Here is a 17,861-nt window from a genome sequence, read left to right on the forward strand (position 1 = left end):
ATACTAACATATAGTTAAAGCAAAGCCAATCCAACAGACTACTATAAATAGCCTTGCACAGTCTCACAAAAGTCATGAGAATTTTGTAAGTTTGGAGGATGGGAAAGTAGAAACACGGCTTTCAGATTTTTTTTTAAACATTGTTATCATGGATTCAAAAGGCCAAATTGTACTCAGAAATACATCTTTATAAATTATCCATTTAATTACTTTAATTATTTTGGGATACCACTTTTACACAACAATTTAAACTATAACTGATTAGACAGAGTTTCAAAGTGCTAGAATTTGCTACCGATTCATTAAATAAAAATGTTTAAAGTGCCTGCTATGTGCCAGGCACTATTCCAGGCACTAGCAATAGAGCTGCAAACGAAACACACAAAAATCCCTTCCCTGGTGGAACTTAAAAGCATTGTGCTAATGGTCCACAGAAAAGGAAAGAGTCAAACATATAGGTGATGACACCACTTACGGAGGAAAATAAAGTGGTCCATGGGGATATGGAGCACTGGGGAGAAGAGGGGACAGAACTTCACAGAGTGTGGCCAGGGAAGAAATCATTGAGAAGGGGACATCTGAAATATGGATCTGAATCAGGAAGGGAGGACGCATGGGGCTACCCAGAGAACAGCACATAGAAAGGGGAACAGAAAGTGCAAAGGCCCCGAGATGAGACTGAGCCCCTTGTGTGTCTGAAGAACAAAAAAAAAAAAGAGGCCCTGATGATTTCAGTGGAAGAGTAAGAGGAAAATAATAAGATACGAGGTCAAATAAGTAACAGAGCATCTGGGTGCTGCGGGCCTTAGAGGACTTGCTCTTTTTCTCAGGGAGATGAGGAGCAACAAAGTGGACGGACAGAATTAGATGGAATTTATAACTCACATTCAGGCACCATTGCTGGGGAAACGGAGGCAGACCAGAGCTGTCACAGGCAACTGGGTGGAATGGCTGGTTGTCCTAGGGGTGAGAGGATATTGGTTTTAACCGAATCCCTCTCACTGCTGCTTGAATACAAAAGTGAAGGTGACGAGCACTATAGCAGGAAAAGTGATCAGGAGCCTGCTGTTATCCAGGTGAGAGAGGGTGGTGGCAATGGCAGATTCTGGGTGTGTTTTAATGTAAAGCCGGCCAGACATAGGCAAGAGGGACCTTTCAGAGGTGAAAGGGATGGATCAGATTGGGAAGTTAGGGAAAGAAGGTTAGGAGACGGGATCATTGTAAAGACTCAGTTGGCAATAGTGGAGTTGAGGAGACTCAAGGAGGAGCTGCTTTGGTGGCAAGGTGAGGGAAACAAGAAGATCCTTCGAGGGTATATTCAGTTTGAGATGCCAACAGACATCCAAGTGGAGATGCTGGGGCGGGGGTAGTCAGGAGGAAGTCGCCAACATGCAGATGGCACCCGAAGCATGACAATGCTTGGGAGAAGGGCAGAGGAAAAGGAGAAAAGACAGAGCCCTGGGTATCCCAACACTACAGAGACAAGGAGGAGGAGAAGAAAGAGCAAAAGAGGACCGAGAGAAGCACTTTGACATCTTCCTGGGTGAAATGTGGGGATGGTCTGTCTGCAGCAATGCCTGAAGCCGAGGCATGCTCTCACCACTTTACCTTTGAAATTCCCTTGCAGGTCACTGAATATAAGATCCCTTGGGATTTGAGGTTAAAGAGAAAAGTGTACACGCCCCAGAGAACCTGGGTTTCTTGTACAGGAGTAGGCAGTCTGTAGTGCCCTGTGCAGCTTTGAGAAGAGAATTAAATATTTTTGCAAAACCGCAAAAGCCTAAGTCCCTGTTAGGTTTGATCTATATGCATAATAAAAGGATAATTCTGCCCTCTATCCCTTCACCCCCGAAAATCACCAAAATTTTCACATCTGATGAGGGATGTCCCAGAGAACACTGCTTCTCCCCATGGGCTGTGTTTAAATACCTTGGTATCCCAGAGGTCATTTCATACCTTCTCAAACATACATTGCGAGTACTCTGGTACTCATCTGTTCTTTCTGCTTGCCTTATACCTAGTCCCCCTTCTTTGGAGTAACAACACCTCTGTTTTCCTTCAGAGACAGATACCCCTCAGACTGCAACATCCACCTCAGTGGGACAGCCATCCCCCAGGTTGGCCGATGAGACCAACGTGTGGTCCTAGGAATTAGAATTCAGGAGTTCCCGTGTGGCGCAGTGGTTAACGAATCCAACTAGGAACCATGAGGTGTGGGTTCGATCCCTGCCCTTGCTCAGTGGGTTAATGATCCGGCATTGCTGTGAGCTGTGGTGTAGTTCGCAGACATGGCTCGGATCCCACATTGCTGTGGCTCTGGTGTAGGCTGGCAGCTCCAGCTCTGATTAGACCCCTAGCCCGGGAACCCCCATATGTTGTGGGAGCGGCCCAAGAAATGGCAAAAAGACAAAAATAAATAAATAAATAAATATAAAAAATAAAGTCTATTAACATATATTAAAAAAAAAAAAGAATTCAGTACACAAGAAAGGAAAGGAATTGGAGAGGATTCATCCAAACCATGGGGCCAGAAAAGCGTGAAGATCACCAAAAAAAAAAAAAAAAAGCCAGAAAATTTTAAAAAGCCAGAAAATCATGATTCTTATGACCACGGCTCTTTTAGCAGTTGACCGCTCTCTCCTCCAATACACTATTATCATTTCTAAGTCTAATGTTTGGATCTTCCCTTTTGCACATTAACCCACTTCCTATTAACAAATTCCTTTAGCCCAAGTTAGCCGGAACTGGTTTCTGGGGCTGGCAGCCAGAGTACCCAGGCATACCTACCAGTCTCCACACTGCACAGCTCTGGGGTAGCTCATAATAAGACCTCTAAATCTTCCAGTGGGTCAGGCTTTCAACATAAGTAAAAATAAAGGTTTAGAGGCTATCAAAAACAAAATAAAAGCTTAAGAAATTGTTTCATTTGGTACTATTCCAATAGCCACCCTAACTTCTGATTGTAAATTTTTCTTTTACTGACAAATCTTTCTAAGGAGAAACATTCCTTTCATTCACTGGAAATATGTGTTTTCTTTTTCTTTTTTTTTTTTTTTTGTCTTTTTGCCTTTTCTAGGGCCGCACCCGAGGCATGTGGAGGTTCCCAGACTAGGGGTCCAATCAGAGCTGTAGCCGCCGGCCTACACCACAGCCACAGCAATGTGGGATCCAAGCCGCATCTGCAACCTACACCACAGCTCACAGCAACGCCGGATCCCCAACCCACTGAGCGAGGCCAGGGATAGAACCCACAACCTCACGGTTCCTAGTCGGATTCGTTAACCACTGCGCCATGATGGGAACTCCTATATTTCCTTTAATTAATCAAAGTAATGCTCTTTTTTTTTTTTTTACAGCTGTTTCTACAGATGACAACCAAGCATGTACCTGCCTCGAGATTTCCTATTCTTTTATGTTTGCAGAGCTTCCGTGTTTTTCACGATGTTGTAGAAACAAGTGGGAACCACTGGCATAGCTGGGACAGGGCAAACTTGTTTAGACGTGCAGAAGTCATCCAGCCATGCAGGTCAAATCAACTATTTTAACAACTGGGAAGAGAGCTTCATCTCCAGAGCATTTGCATTTTACTTCAGTGAATACAGATAGGTATCCCCTGGTTTCTCATTGGTGATAATCAATTTTGAGTTTTACTTTACCATAGTCTTCCATATGCTTAAAATATTTCACAATTTATTTGGAATTGAAGTGTTTGCCTCACATTTTCTGTTAAAAGGCTGACCTAAACCATTCATATCTGAGAGAAATAGTCTCAACAGTTTAATGGCTGCATCAGGTCAGATCCCCTGAGAAGCAGCCCCCCAGCTTCTTACACCATGCTGGAGGCTCCTGGATTTGCCATCAGAGTGACACCTTGGCACAGCTCACCAGCAAACAACAAAGGAAGATATGATTTGGTCTGTTCTGCCTTTGAAAAGAAATGATCTCTCTGTGGACCTTCTCTACACTTTCTGGTAATAACTTTATAAAGGCTACTGTCCTTTTGTTAAAGTCCAATGAGGTACATTTTTCTCTCCTAGTGAAAGCATGGGCCTCCCTTCTCAGGCCTTCTGTGGGTTCTACCAGGAAGCTCCAGCCCCAAATCTGTCCTCCACCCTCTGGTTTAGCTTCCACCAGGGGTCAGTGGCTCTCAGTTCAGATCTGATGGCAAACTCTATAACGGTGACAAATCAGAAAACACTGGTGTTACCAATGTAATGTGACACTAATCACTGACAGCCTTGCAGTCCCTCCTGTGTCACCTCTCCTGGTTGCCACAAAGCTTAAGGCTAACCTCTGCCCTCCAAGGCAGGAGGTGAATTAATCTGGCGACAAGGGCAGGCCTGGTCCTTTTTTCTCATTCGAATAAGCTCAAAAGCAAGTGATTTTTAAAGATCTGATCCATGTATGGGGTGCGGGGGGGACCACTATAGGAGTTCCTGCTGTGGTACAGTGGTTTAAGGATTCAGCATTGCTGGACTTCCCGTGTGGCTCACAGCATAACTACCCGGCATTACTTCTATAAGGATTCAGCATTGCTGCAGCTGTGGCTTAGGTAGCACCTGAGGCTCGGATTCAATCTGTGGCCGGGGAACTTCCATATGCCATGGGTGTGGCAAAAAACAAACAAACAAAAAAACCCTACAAACCTACAAAGCCAAGTACAAAACAAACATTATGCTGCTGGTGTCACTATCACTGTGAGAGCAGCCCTATAACAAGCAAGCAAGCAGGTCAGACATTGCAGGATGCTCTGGCTCATCACCAGGATTTGTACCATGTACCCCGTCACTCAGTTTCACAGGCACTACCTGCAGACTGTTAACACATAAAGAAATTTCCTAAAGAAAGAAGTACATTACACATGGATGAACTTGAAGGAAAATCTTTTCAAATGCCTCTCTGCCTAAACTACAATTCTCCTGTATTCATGTCCTACTCAAATTCTATTAGTAAGAGAACAAATTTCCTATGTACTTGAAAATCTTCATTAAAATTACATTCTCCAAAATGTTAAAAATAACTCTGAGAAAAATTTGCAAATCCCTTTTTTATATTTGTATTGTGATGTTACTTTTTAATCAACAGTGTACTAAATGGTATCTTTGTTTTATGCTTTATCTGGAAGGTGATGTCTTGTCAAGGAATATTTAGGACTATAACATTATGGCCTTGTTTGGCATGAATACCATCTTCCTGGTTGGATTTTTCAAACTTTATTTTATTTTTTTTCTTTTGATGGCCGCACCTGAGGAATATGGAAGTTCCTCAGGCCAGGGGTCAATTTGGAGCTGCAGCTGCAGGCTTATACCATAGCCCCAACGACACCAGACCTGAGCCACATCTGCAACCTACACCACAGCTTGCAGCAATGCTGGATCCTTAACCACTGAGGAAGGCCGGGGATCAAACCCACATCCTCAAAGAGATGACATCAGACATCAGGTCCTTAATCCAGAGCCACAATGAGAACTCCTTTATTTTATTTTATCTATTTATTTTGTCTTTTTAGGACTACACCTGTGACATATGGAGGTTCCCAGGCTAGGAGTCAAATTGGAGCTATAGCCGCTGGCCTATATCAGCCACGGCAATGCCAGATCTGAGCTGTGTCTGTGACCTACACCACAGCTCATGGCAATGCCGGATCCTTAACCCACTGAGTGAGGCCAAGGATCGAACCTGCATCCTCATGGATACTAGTCAGATTCATTTCCACAGAGCCACAACAGGAACTCCGAACTCCTTTATTTTAAATAACAAAGTGAGCTTTTACTTTTCCTCACCTCCTCTTTCTTAAAATGTCTTTTGTTATTTCTTATTACCCCTTTCTTGAAATAACTGTCATTTCTAAAAATAAATGAATACAAGTTAAAAGCATGGATTTTGGGGAAAGACCGACTGAGAACTCCTGTATCATAGCTTTATGATCTTGGGCAAAACACCAACTTTGCTGTGACTTAGTTTCTACATCCACAAAAGGAGGATAATAGTATCTACCTCATGAGGTTGTTATGAGAATTACATGAATTGATATATGTAAACCATATATATCAGTACCTGACATATACTAGGTACTACTTTAAGGTTTGCTATTAGTAATGCTACTGTTATTAATGTATTCCTAAATTCTTGAGTTGCCTTTTAAAAAAATTTTTATAGTATCAGTGCTTGGAATGGGAAGGTGAACCCACTTTTCTAAACAAGCTTAAAACCAAATAATTTCCTTATATTCCTCCATCACAAACACTGGACATATACTCTTTTTTTTTTTTTTTTTTTGCAGGATGAGGATGCAGGAAGTGTTTACATGAGAAAAGGAAGTAAAGAAGATCTGGAACTATGATCATCGGATATTTCAACATGCATAACAAAGGTGGTGTAAATGAAAAGATTACACGGTCCTAAAGGTGAGACTGAGATATCTGTTTCCTCTGTCGACAGGCAGCAAGCAAGAGAAAGGACAACATTGGATTTGGTTCTAAAGGCTGAGCCAGACATAATAAACAAGGTTAAGGTTGGGGTTGTGCTCACATTCACAACCATGTCACACATTAAGTATTTTAAGTGTCAACAGGATTCACATACAGTGATACTGCATTTTAGAGAGATAGGACTGACAGGAAACCAAGTTCATAAACAAACTCAGTAGCACAAATTGTCAGTTACAAGAAACTCCAGAAATGGGAGGTCACATGAGGGTTATCTTCTCAAACCATTACTAAAAAGTCAACATAAAAAGCACTCTGTTTGTCACCTGCAGAAGTAGCACATCCATATTCTGAAAATACATCATCAAAACTGTCTTAGGAAACAATCTAGTTCTATCAAGGTGACCAAAAGCAATTCTATGGGAGAAACAGAGCAGTTCAGAGCCTGATACAAGAGTTGTCGTTAACCTGAAAGAGAATATATACTGAGTCACTTATGTGTTTAAAGAAAAAAAATAGGATTGCATTCACCTGCAAATAACAAGAACCTGACTCATTTTTTCCTACGATGTAAGAAATCCAGAAGAGGTATTCCAAGGCTGATACGGCTGCTCAAGTGTATGAATAAAGACCCAGGCTCCTTGTGAACTCCCGGTCTTCCATCCTCAGCATGTGACCATCCCTCAAGGTCACAAGATGGTTGTACCACATCCTGACTAGAAGAAATGGGTAAGGGCAAAGCAGAAAGCAAAGATTTGCTAAGTCCTTTTAAAAATCATCTTTATCAATTTTATAAATAATCCTTCTAAAGGCCAGTAGAAATCCACTTCATTAAATCACACGGCAGGGACCTTAGAGGTGAGCATTTTCAACTAGACACAGAGTTGTTCTCGAAATTAGTTTGTGAGAAAGGGAGTTTTAGTAACCACTGGGTAGACAATGAGAATGTATGCCACATAACAAGGCACTGCAGAATCTAGAAACAGGTCAATGTTTCTCCAGTACTGTCTAGGGAAGGTGCCAACCAGCACAGGTGACATGGGTTGGATGGAGAAGCTTTTCTGGATGCTGGAATCTACTGACATCATCTAACTCCATGCTCCCAAACAGCCTACCCATATAAACTTTGATACAGTGGACAGACAGAATACACTTGCCAGCCAGCACCTTTATCCTGACAAGTCTAGTTTTATCATGAATAAACTGGTCTTATACTTCTCCACCTGGCTGTGTGTGGCTTTAAGTTTCCAGAGTCAGTCCACTACCAAAATCAGTTTCTCTCAGTTCTAGTTTTGCTGAAATAGGTTTGTGTTTTAAAATTATTTTACACACTGTTGTAGACACATATAGGATTTAACAAAATACACTAAACTGGTATTACTTACTTATCGTGGCATCTTTCCTAGACTATCACCTAAGTACACAAAATTTGGTTGTTATCATGGCCATCAACAAAAGAAAAAATACTCAATTTAGGATCAGGAAGGTCTGACCTAGGAAATGGCTAACTTAAAGAAGTTTTGGTTAATTTGGGCAAATCATTTATTCTGGCAGGGAAGCACTCTCTCTCTGTCTCTCTTTTTTTTTTTTTTTTTTGGTTTTTAGGGCTGCACCGGAGGCATATAGAGCTTCAGGCCTACGCCACAGCCACAGCCACAGCCACAGCCACAGCCACGCCACATCTTCGACCTACACAACAGCTCATGGCAGCGCTGGATCCTTAACCCACTGAGTGAGGCCAGGGATGGAATCCACAGTTCATTTCTGCTGCACTACAACGGCAACTCCATGGGACGAACTTTCTGATCATACATATTTGGTGATGAGAGATTTTTTTTGTTTGCTTTTTACTTTTGTGACCCTCCTCAATATACTCAGCTTGGAATTTCCTTTGAAATGGGCCACATATTGATAAGGCACAAAATGAACAGGCATAGGTGAAGAGCTCCTATCTGTACACACAATGCTTCAAATATCTTTATCCAACGCTGGGTGATTGTACAAAATGATAATAACTACTATCTAATAAGCACCTACTGTGTGCCAGGTGCTTTATATGCATTACCTTATTTAATAACTGCAGCCCTAGAATATGGATATTATTATTTCTACATTAGAAATGAAGAAACTGGGGGAGTCCTCACTGTAGCTCAGTGGGTTAAAGACCTGATGTCACTGTGAGGATGGTGGGTTCAACCCTTGGCGTCAGCCAATGGGTTAAGGATCTGGTGTTGCTGTGACTGTGGCACAGGCTGCAACTGCAGCTGCAATTTCAACCCTAGCCCAGGAACTTGAACATGCCACAGGGAGGCCGTAAAAAGAAAAAGAAAGAAAGAAATGAGGAAACTGGGGCTGAGAGAGAACAGGTAACTTGCTGAAGGCACACAATGACTAAGTGGCAGAGAAAGAATATGTGTCTGGGTCTCTCTGCTGCCAAAGCTTGAATTCTTCCCAGCACACCACTGTGCCTCCTTAGACTTCTCTTTTCAACATAATAAGTCAGCTCTCAACCAAGGAATCTTTAGATTTTTGTTCTAGAACAGACATTAGAGTTCACAGATACAGAGCAATAAAATAGGTCTTGCTGAAGAAAGACTGTGAAACTTATCCCAAGACAACACACCCCACTTCTTGACTCTCAATCTAATGTCCATACAAAGGTCCCCCACCTTTTTTTTGTCTTTTTAGGGTCACATCCATGGCATATGGAGGTTCCCAGGCTAGGGGCTGAATCGGAGCTGTAGCCGTCAGCCTACACCACAGACACAGCAACACCAGATCCCAGCCGCATCTGCGACCTACACCACAGCTCACGGCAACGCCAGATCCTTAACCCACTGAGTGAGGCCAGGGATCGAACCCACAACCTTATGGCTCCTAGTTGGATTCGTTTCCCCTGTGCCACAAAGGGAACTCCCCACCCCTTTTTTTAACCTGTCCATTAAGTGCCAGCTACCTACAAAGGTAGCATCACTATTTCAATGCTATGCTTAAGAACCTTGGCAATGAGACCAGTCAGTAAATGAGATGACTAGAGAGGACTGAGGCGATGAGAGCAACAGTCCTTCACCTATTTACTAGAAGAGTCTCTGTGCACTCAAGCATTCAAGACATCTCCAAACTCAGCTGCTTTTTAAATCCAAGCTAATTCAACGTGCAGTTTTCTAAATTCTACAACACTTCCTTAAGGTACATATATATATGTGCTTTCATGCATAAACTTCTGATTCTGCAGTTTGATCCCACAGCTGATGGGGGGAGCAGCTAACTCAAAATTAAACAGCTACTGGCTTGGTAGTTCTTCTGAGAGGCTTTACAGTGTAGAAGGAAGAGCCTACTCTCTTATTAGGAGTAATTAACCCATGATTTCTTTCAAAGGGCAAGCACATGTCACAGAAAGATAATGTTAATTTTTTAAGAGAGAACTATAAAAGCCTACTCGCTACTTTTATTATTGAAAATATCCAATGATTACAATAATTTATACAAATATACTAATATTTTTCCATGTTACAGTTAAAGGAGAGAAAAGCAGAGATGGTGACAAGAAATCTGAAGGAAAGAAAGAAAAAGAGAAAGAACTGAAGGAGCAAATGAATCAAGTTGTGAAGCTGAAAAGAGGAAGGAAGAGGAGAGTGAAAGCAATGTCCTGTGATATGGAGGAAGGGAGCAAAAGAAGAAAGAAAATGAGAAAATTGGGGCAGCGGGGGTAGGGGACATGGGAGAAAGCAGGTGAGAGACAGACGGAAAGGCATAGAAAGACAACTCTGACTTGAGCTATGCTTATTGGTAAACTGCCATCACTCCTTCACGTCACCTGGCACATGGGCACCGGCAAACATCAATACCCTGTGTTATCTGAAACTCTTGTGAGCTCTTCTACAGTTTCAAATAATCCTTTCATCAATATAATTTAGTTTATTTTGTTTTCCAAATGAAGTTTATGTTTCTAAGGAAAGCTAATTTAGCATTAAAAGATGACCTGGGTTTTCAATGTTGACTTGGCAACCTCAGAGTTCCTACAACTATCTCTTTGTGGGCATTCAAACCTATGTAATTCTCTTAGCTTTGTTTTTCAAATGATCAGAGCTTCCTTAAGCTGCAAATCAACAACATCTGTAGTGATCCTTCCACAAACCCCCAAGTTCAGTGGCTACATTTAGCGCCTACAGGAGACTGAATAAAGGGGAGAAAATGTGTAGTTCTAGAGAAGCATACATGTTAGAAATAATTGGTTAGCCCATAGGCACAGCATTCAACCCTGCAGACGCTCTGCCTTCAGTGAGATGGGCATGGCAGGTGACCATGGTGAAAATTACTCTCTAAGCTACACAACTGACAATAAAGTGAGATCACCTCATGGGGAATTTTCTGAGAGCCAAGGATGTTTTTTCACATACGCCATCCCTGTGTTTGAACGGTCATGATGAAATATTCATGTTTGAAAATTCAATTCCAATTTCTTAAAATGTCTTTTTAATACTTCTTGTTTAAGGTTAATACAATTAAAATTATATAGTCTGGGTATTTTATAAATAACGCTAAAATCAGTGAGGTAGGCGTAGGGTGGATTAATCACTCAAACTATTCTCAAAGATAAAATATTTAGATAAATGAATTTTACTTTTCATGTGTGTTATGTCACTACCCAGACATAGTATAAACCACTTCTCTTTGTTTACAGTGAACCTGCCCGTTCTAACCAAATGCACTGAGTGTAGGGCCATCCTTTTTTTTTTCTATTTTTATATGCCATAAAGAACTTAAAAAAAAAAAGAAAAAACTTTCTATTTTTGTGCAAGAACATATACAAGATTTTTTTTAATACCAATGATCAAAAAGTACCAGTAGCCCAATTTATTTATGCTTTTCTAATAAGCGGCTATTTGAAATATATTTCAAATAATATGCAACAGCAATTACTTGTGAAGATTAGAGACATCATAAATAACTGTCAAAGCAGATTTGAAGAACAATTACACTTAATACGCAACATATCCTAAAAACTGATAATGTAAGGTTCCCAGATCATCTATAGAGTTGACCAACTCCAGATAGGGAAAAAAAATAAATCAGGTAAGTTTCAGATATTGTCTTTTGAATGAAACTAGTTTATGAAAAAATTTGAAAGTCAGTAGTATTGACTTTAAAGTCTTGTGAAAATACCTATCTCTATGTTTCAAAGGTGATAAGAAAAACTCATTGGAATAAGACGGTTCTGTAAAAACTATATGATTACAATGATACAACTTTCTTATTTTACTCTTTTTTGTTGTTGTTGTCATTTCAGGGCCACACCCTCAGCATATGGAGGTTTCCAGGCTAGGGGTCCAATCAGAGCTATAACCACCGGCCTACACCACAGCCACAGCCACGTGGGATCCAAACCGCATCTGTGTTCTACACCACAACTCACAGCAATGCTGGATCCTTAACGCAATAAATAAGGCCAGGTATCGAACCTACATACTCATGGATACTAGTTGGGTTGTTTAACCACTGAGCCATGATGGGATCTCCTTATTTTATTCTTTAACATTTTAAATGAAAATAAAAATAGTAATTTAAAATAAAGATTGATAAAAAATTGGAGGGAATTATTCTAATTAAATAATTTCTAGTAATGTAGTACTGTGACTGAAGTAAGAATACCTGCCTAAATTAGATGTTTTCAATTATGATTCTAAAGACCTGGTTTTTTTAGTTTATGATTTGAATTGAAACTCATACAGGGAATATATATTAAAGAAACAGCTATGTGATTTAATACACAATCTGAACAACATCAGTAAAATAAGTTTGAAACAAACTGTAGAGAGCAAGATGAACTATAAAAGAAGCAGCATAAAAGCTTTAAATTGCTCCATCTTTATAGTCATACTCAAACAAGAAAGAGCAAACTGCTGGTAAAGAGCAGTTCACTTATAAATTGCATCTGACAAGTAATTCTGAGAGTTTAAATATACATGAAAGACAAATATCCACTCACCTGATCAACAACCCAGTTACTTTAGGAGTATTAGATAACTTTAACTCAAATTAAAAAATCATTCTTTTGAAAGAAATTTAATGTGGAGCATATTACCCAAAATTATGTCTGACATATGTATTATTTTAGTATTTGAAAAGTCATTACATTGCACTGCCTTTGAACAGTGATTTTTAAATATCAACCAGTTGATTCTAAGAGCATATGTATACATAATACAAATACTGGCAATTGTTACAACAAAATAAATACTTTATCCTGATTATATCTTTCTTTAGGTGAACGTTTTGTTTTAGTAGTTGAAATTGATTTTCCTATCTACCCCACAAAATGGTTAAATAAACAACAGAATGAAAATGTAGCAGGGGAGAACTATTCAATAGTGATAATTGGATTTACAAAATATAATCAAATTCCCTTTTTAAAGCATCATGCTTTACTATCAATTCAGTTCCACTTAACACAGAGTTTTTTTCATCAATCAATATTTCAGAGCATTTTTTCACTGTAATGGAACATTTCCTCCACCTTATGACACCCGTAATAATGGGGATTCTGATCTATTTAGAAATTCAGATAAATTGTCTCACCAAAGCTCAAGCACTTTACACAGACTCATTTACCTATGCTTGGCTTTCACAGATAATGTTTTGTCTTATATCTGACCTCTCCTTTCTGATGATGACTACGGAATAAAGCCCATCTTGTGAGTAGAAAGGTCCTTACTACATGATTTCAGGGTTATCTAAAAGTCTTTCTATCTCAAAATACATTATCTGCTTGTTCAGTGATGCCAAAATTCTTTTAATCAAAAGTAGAAAAACATCTCTCCATAGTTGTAACTAAGACTGTGGGAGAATATAATATTGACAAGTCACAGTTACTATACATTGGTTGGAGGAGAGGTTGTCAACAAAAGCCTGAGGAGTGGAGGTGAGGAAGAGGAATTATCATGGGAAAGGAAAGCTGCAGACCTCAAGTCAAGCTTCATGTGTTTCACAAAGACTGCCCTGGTCCTTGTGAGAAGCAGTAGTTAATCGCCAGATGTGGCTGAGAAAGAGAAATGGCGGCCTGACTGGACCATCTGAGTTTCCATTTCCTATTATTTGCAACTTTCTACCAAAAAATAACTCAGGTTTGGGCCTGGAAACCATGTTGCAGAAGCCAACATTTTTGGATCTGTGCAAAATGAAAGAAGAAAGAAAGGAAGGAAGCAAGGAAGAAAAGGAAATTCTAGGGAAAAAAAATGTTCTGACCCCGAGACCTTTCTAATTCAACATGAGATATATATATATATCATGAAACCTCTTTTTTGTTGGGCTTCTAACTGTATTCATCATGCAAAGACACCATAGGTCATTGTGACTAACAGTGTCATTTCAAGAAAGTCATAGACAACAGAATTTAAAAGATATAGGAAGATGACAACAGAAGTACCAAGCGACCAAGTAATGAGAACCAGTAGACATAACCATGCACTATTTACAGAGTTGCCAAAACTGCAAACAGATCGATATACTACTTAACACTGGAAATAAGTGACAATTCTGTTAGGCAGCCGAGTTTCAAATTCTGTGGTATTCATTTCTGGTTTTGTTTTTTGTTTTTTCCAAAAGACTTACAATAGAAATCTTTAAATGAATATAATGCAAATACAGAGACACATAATTTTGAACCACTTTAATACTAGACTGACATCTGCCTCCCCATTTCACATTCTGTCTCCCAGCACAAGTATTAGAGGTCAGCTGACACAGCCTTAGTTAATGTCACTGTCTGTGTTAGGTGCCATTGTACCTCTATCTCGATGCATTCTTCCAGGTAAAAAAGTAACAGCACCCAAACACCATTGTTTCAAATGCTAAGTTCAATATAAATCATAGACAAAACTGATTTTTCCTGACATAACTATTACATTTTTGTTTTGTTTTGTCTTTTTGCCTTTTGAGGGCCACTCCCACGGCATATGGAGGTTCCCAGGCTAGGGGCCTAATTGGAGCTGTAGCCACTGGCCTAGGCCAGAGCCACAGCAACACGGGATTCGAGCCGTGTCTGCAACCTATACCACAGCTCACGGCAACGCCGGATCCTTAACCCACTGAGCAAGGCCAAGGATCGAACCCCTAACCTCTTGGTTCCTAGTTGGATTCATTAACCACTGAGCCACGACGGGAACTCCAACTTATTACATTTTAAAGGTTTACAAAATTAGAAATAAAGTCTCAAGCTAATATTTTGCATATTTTTTAGTTTGAAGAAAATTTGGCTGAACAACCTCTTACTTTGGTTCCATATAAAATGAGCTAATGACAAAAGTATATTAGGTTAAGTTTTTCTATCAACAGTTCAAACCTTAAATACATGTTACATAATTGATTTTAACATTAATTTCCAGAAGTGTAAAAGAAAGAGACATATGTAAGCATCATTTCATTTTTAAACATTTCTTCTACCTACAGAAAATTTTACAAGGAAGAACTTACTGAAGGCCTATAGCTACAGCCAGTTTCAAAACTAAACATCTGACAAAACAGGTAACAGGAATTTAAGATCTTACTACAGCCATTCTCAAAGCTTATAATAATTTGATCTTCTAAAACTTAAATAACAACATTTTTCTACATTTTCTGGTAGTGGAAGAGGTAGAAATTGAGACACTCCCACACAATGTGCAACCTAAAGTATTACACTTTATTCTTGCCCTTTATCATTCATTCTTCTTTGGACTTAGAGATAAGAGATATGATTACTGTCAGTCTTAGGTGACTTATATTTGCTAGCTTTATAACAAAAGCAAAGGCTATGTCATAGTTTGGTATTTTATATTTTTCTATGTTGCCACCTTACAAAAGACATGGAAAACAGGAGGGGGGAAAAAAAAAGCCTCCGTATTATCACATGGTCTTCCATAACAACCTGACAATCACACCTTTTAGCCCAGCGGTGGCTCACTTACCTACCACTCTCACTTAGAGCTAATAACAGGCAAGTACCTTTGCTAAGGGTCACACCAAGAGACAGGCTCAATCTATCAGTCTTTGGGTGAGTTCTGAGTTGCCATCATATTGGCTGGCCCTTCTACTTAAAAGATCCTTATGAATTCAGAAAAACACCAGATTGTTCTTGGGAAGGGAATACAATGAGCACTTTTATTAAAGAAGAGACTAGTTACAGAAAACGAATATTCCAAAGTCTAAAATTCCACCAAATTAGACCCCTGCTTTACAGACAAGGCTGCCATCATGCCACTAGAAAGTTGTAAGGGCACTATTTTAAATCTCTAGAAAGCATTTATTTAGGCTAAACATTTTAAAGCGGATATGAAGAGGGTTTTATGTAGAAAACTCAAGGATTTTTATCAGTTTTATATGCATGTTTATCTGAAATGGCAGCTGCTCCGTGGATTATCTCCTGCTATGTCAATAACTATTATCCTACAAGATATGGCAACTATGACATGCGATTGTTACTAGACAATAGTTTCTATTTGGTTGGATATCAATATTTTTGCCTTGAAACTCTAGTTAAACAGTGCCTATCACCACTTAAAACCTCCACTGAAATGAAATATTCAGAAGTTCCAGTGGAAATAACAGAAAAGACAATATCTTTTTATTTTTTCACATACTCGATTTACTAGCTTAAAATATGGAAAAAATGCATGCGCTACATAGAGTTCTATTGCTTGCAGCTAAATTGTTCTTTTTCCATCATGTTTAATTTTGATGAAGAACCTGGTAACGATCTTTTTTTTTTTTTTTTCCTATGGTTCTTTACATTATAAGGAACTTTCAGTCCCTACCTGGAATTTAAAGCTGTGCAGATTAAAGACCAAGTCATTAATAAACATCACAGACATCATTCTAAAATCAAGGAGCACGTTAAAAGTAAGAGCGGAATCAGGAAAAAACCCCATCAATTTCTGACATTTTAAACGCCACTTTAAAAAGAAAAAAGCGCTGGAAGCAGCCACTCCATGTCAGGAGGACTGTTTGACACTGAAGGAAACGACAGGGACCCCTGGCTGGGAAGCAGCGGGAACTTTGTGGCGGGCGGCGGAGGCGCGGGGCGGCCGCCGACCCGGGCGCGTCAATCTGTCACAAGCCGGTCCGCAAAGCTCAGCGCCAGCCCCAGCGCCACCGGGTGCACTTCGGGAGGACCGGCAGCAGGACAAAGGTCTGGGATCCAAGAACTCGGGTTAAAGAAACAAGATGCGCGGATTCATTCAAGTGTCAGCTGCCAGAACCAAGAGTGAGGGCAAAGACCCGCCACATTCTCCGCCGTTTCCCACCAGAACCAGTTCCTCACCGGGAGACGCCAGAGGGGAGTGTGTGGTCTGGGGGGCAGGGGTGAATAAAGCCCAACTCGCGACTCCATCCTCCACTAACTTTCTCTCCCTCCACGGAGCGCACAGTTTAGGCAAAGGGGTCAGGTCGTGGTTCAACCGCCCCCTGGAAGAAGGAAAGGGAAAGACAGCTGCGCTGGGCGGTGAGCGCGGATGCTGTGGTACCTACCATGGTATTCTTGTCCCGGTACGTAGTAGGTGGGGTGGCCCGCAATGTGCAGGGAAATGAGCACCTCACCCTGCTCCCCATCCCCTTCCAGCTCACCGTGGTGGGTGCACAGGAAAAAGAAGGGCGAAAAGCGGGGGTAATAGCCCACCGCCGCGTGCGCCCTCAGCGTCGCCCCCAGCAACAGCACCAGGAGGAAAGTCCGCGGGGCCCAGCAACTGCGCTCCATGCCGCCGCCGCCGCCGCCGCCCGCTCCGAGCGCCGCTCTCTCATTCAGTTTTGGAGACGCAGGGATGGAGGAGCCGCGCGGAGGGAAGGTGAGAAGACAGCAGAGGGAGCAGAGCGGCTGGGGCGCGGAGCGCCGCCGGGAAGTTCCGCGGCACACGGCGGCTTCCAAAGTTTCTTTGGGCCGCGGGAGCGCGGGGCCAGCCTGCCGGCGCCGTGAGCGCGTCGGCCGGTGCCTCGGTGCGCCGCCGCCGCCTGTGCGCGACGCCCCTCGGCCAGGCCTGGGAAAGCGCCCGCCCCCCTCCACACCTTCTTAAAGCCCCGGGCGCCGAGTCCCCCCCCCCACCCCCGACGCCGCCGCCACACGTGTCCGGGCCGAACCCCCGCCCCCGCGCGCCGCCTCGCGCGCGCCCGCCCGGCCCCCGCCCACTCGGGCTCGCACGCCTCACCCCGCGCGGCACAGGGCGCACGCCTCCTGGGGACCGGGCTCCGGTGCCCAGTTCGCGCTCGGAAGGGCTGATGAGGGACGCTAGTCGGGCACATTGGGGGGCTCGGGGGTGCTGTCGAGGGCCACGGGGTTCGCGAGTCTCCAGTGAGAGACTTAAAAGCCTGAGAGAGAGACCCTCCCTCCCAGATGTCTGGAGGAGCAAAAGGAGAGGGCAGTCCTCCCTGGCCCTCACATTTCCCTTTTTCCTGAAAGGAGGTGCG

At 41.8% G+C, this 17,861-nt stretch overlaps 1 protein-coding gene across 3 annotated transcripts in view; it reads right to left on the bottom strand.

The window, feature by feature from the left end:
- The window catches only part of RELN (reelin), a 500,685-nt gene extending 483,247 nt beyond the window's left edge, over window positions 1–17,438 (bottom strand). Inside the window, exon 1 of one of the 3 annotated variants that reach the window (XM_047752963.1) lies at window positions 16,932–17,438. In XM_047752963.1, coding sequence (XP_047608919.1) covers window positions 16,932–17,157 — 226 coding nt within the window. In that variant the 5' untranslated portion in view covers window positions 17,158–17,438. The remainder of the gene's footprint in view (window positions 1–16,931) is intronic. The other 2 variants (XM_047752962.1, XM_047752964.1) reach the window with 2 other exon arrangements.
- Window positions 17,439–17,861: the final 423 nt, after the last annotated feature.

The sequence above is a fragment of the Phacochoerus africanus genome, chromosome 11 (assembly GCF_016906955.1).
Source record: "Phacochoerus africanus isolate WHEZ1 chromosome 11, ROS_Pafr_v1, whole genome shotgun sequence".
NCBI lineage: Eukaryota > Metazoa > Chordata > Mammalia > Artiodactyla > Suidae > Phacochoerus > Phacochoerus africanus.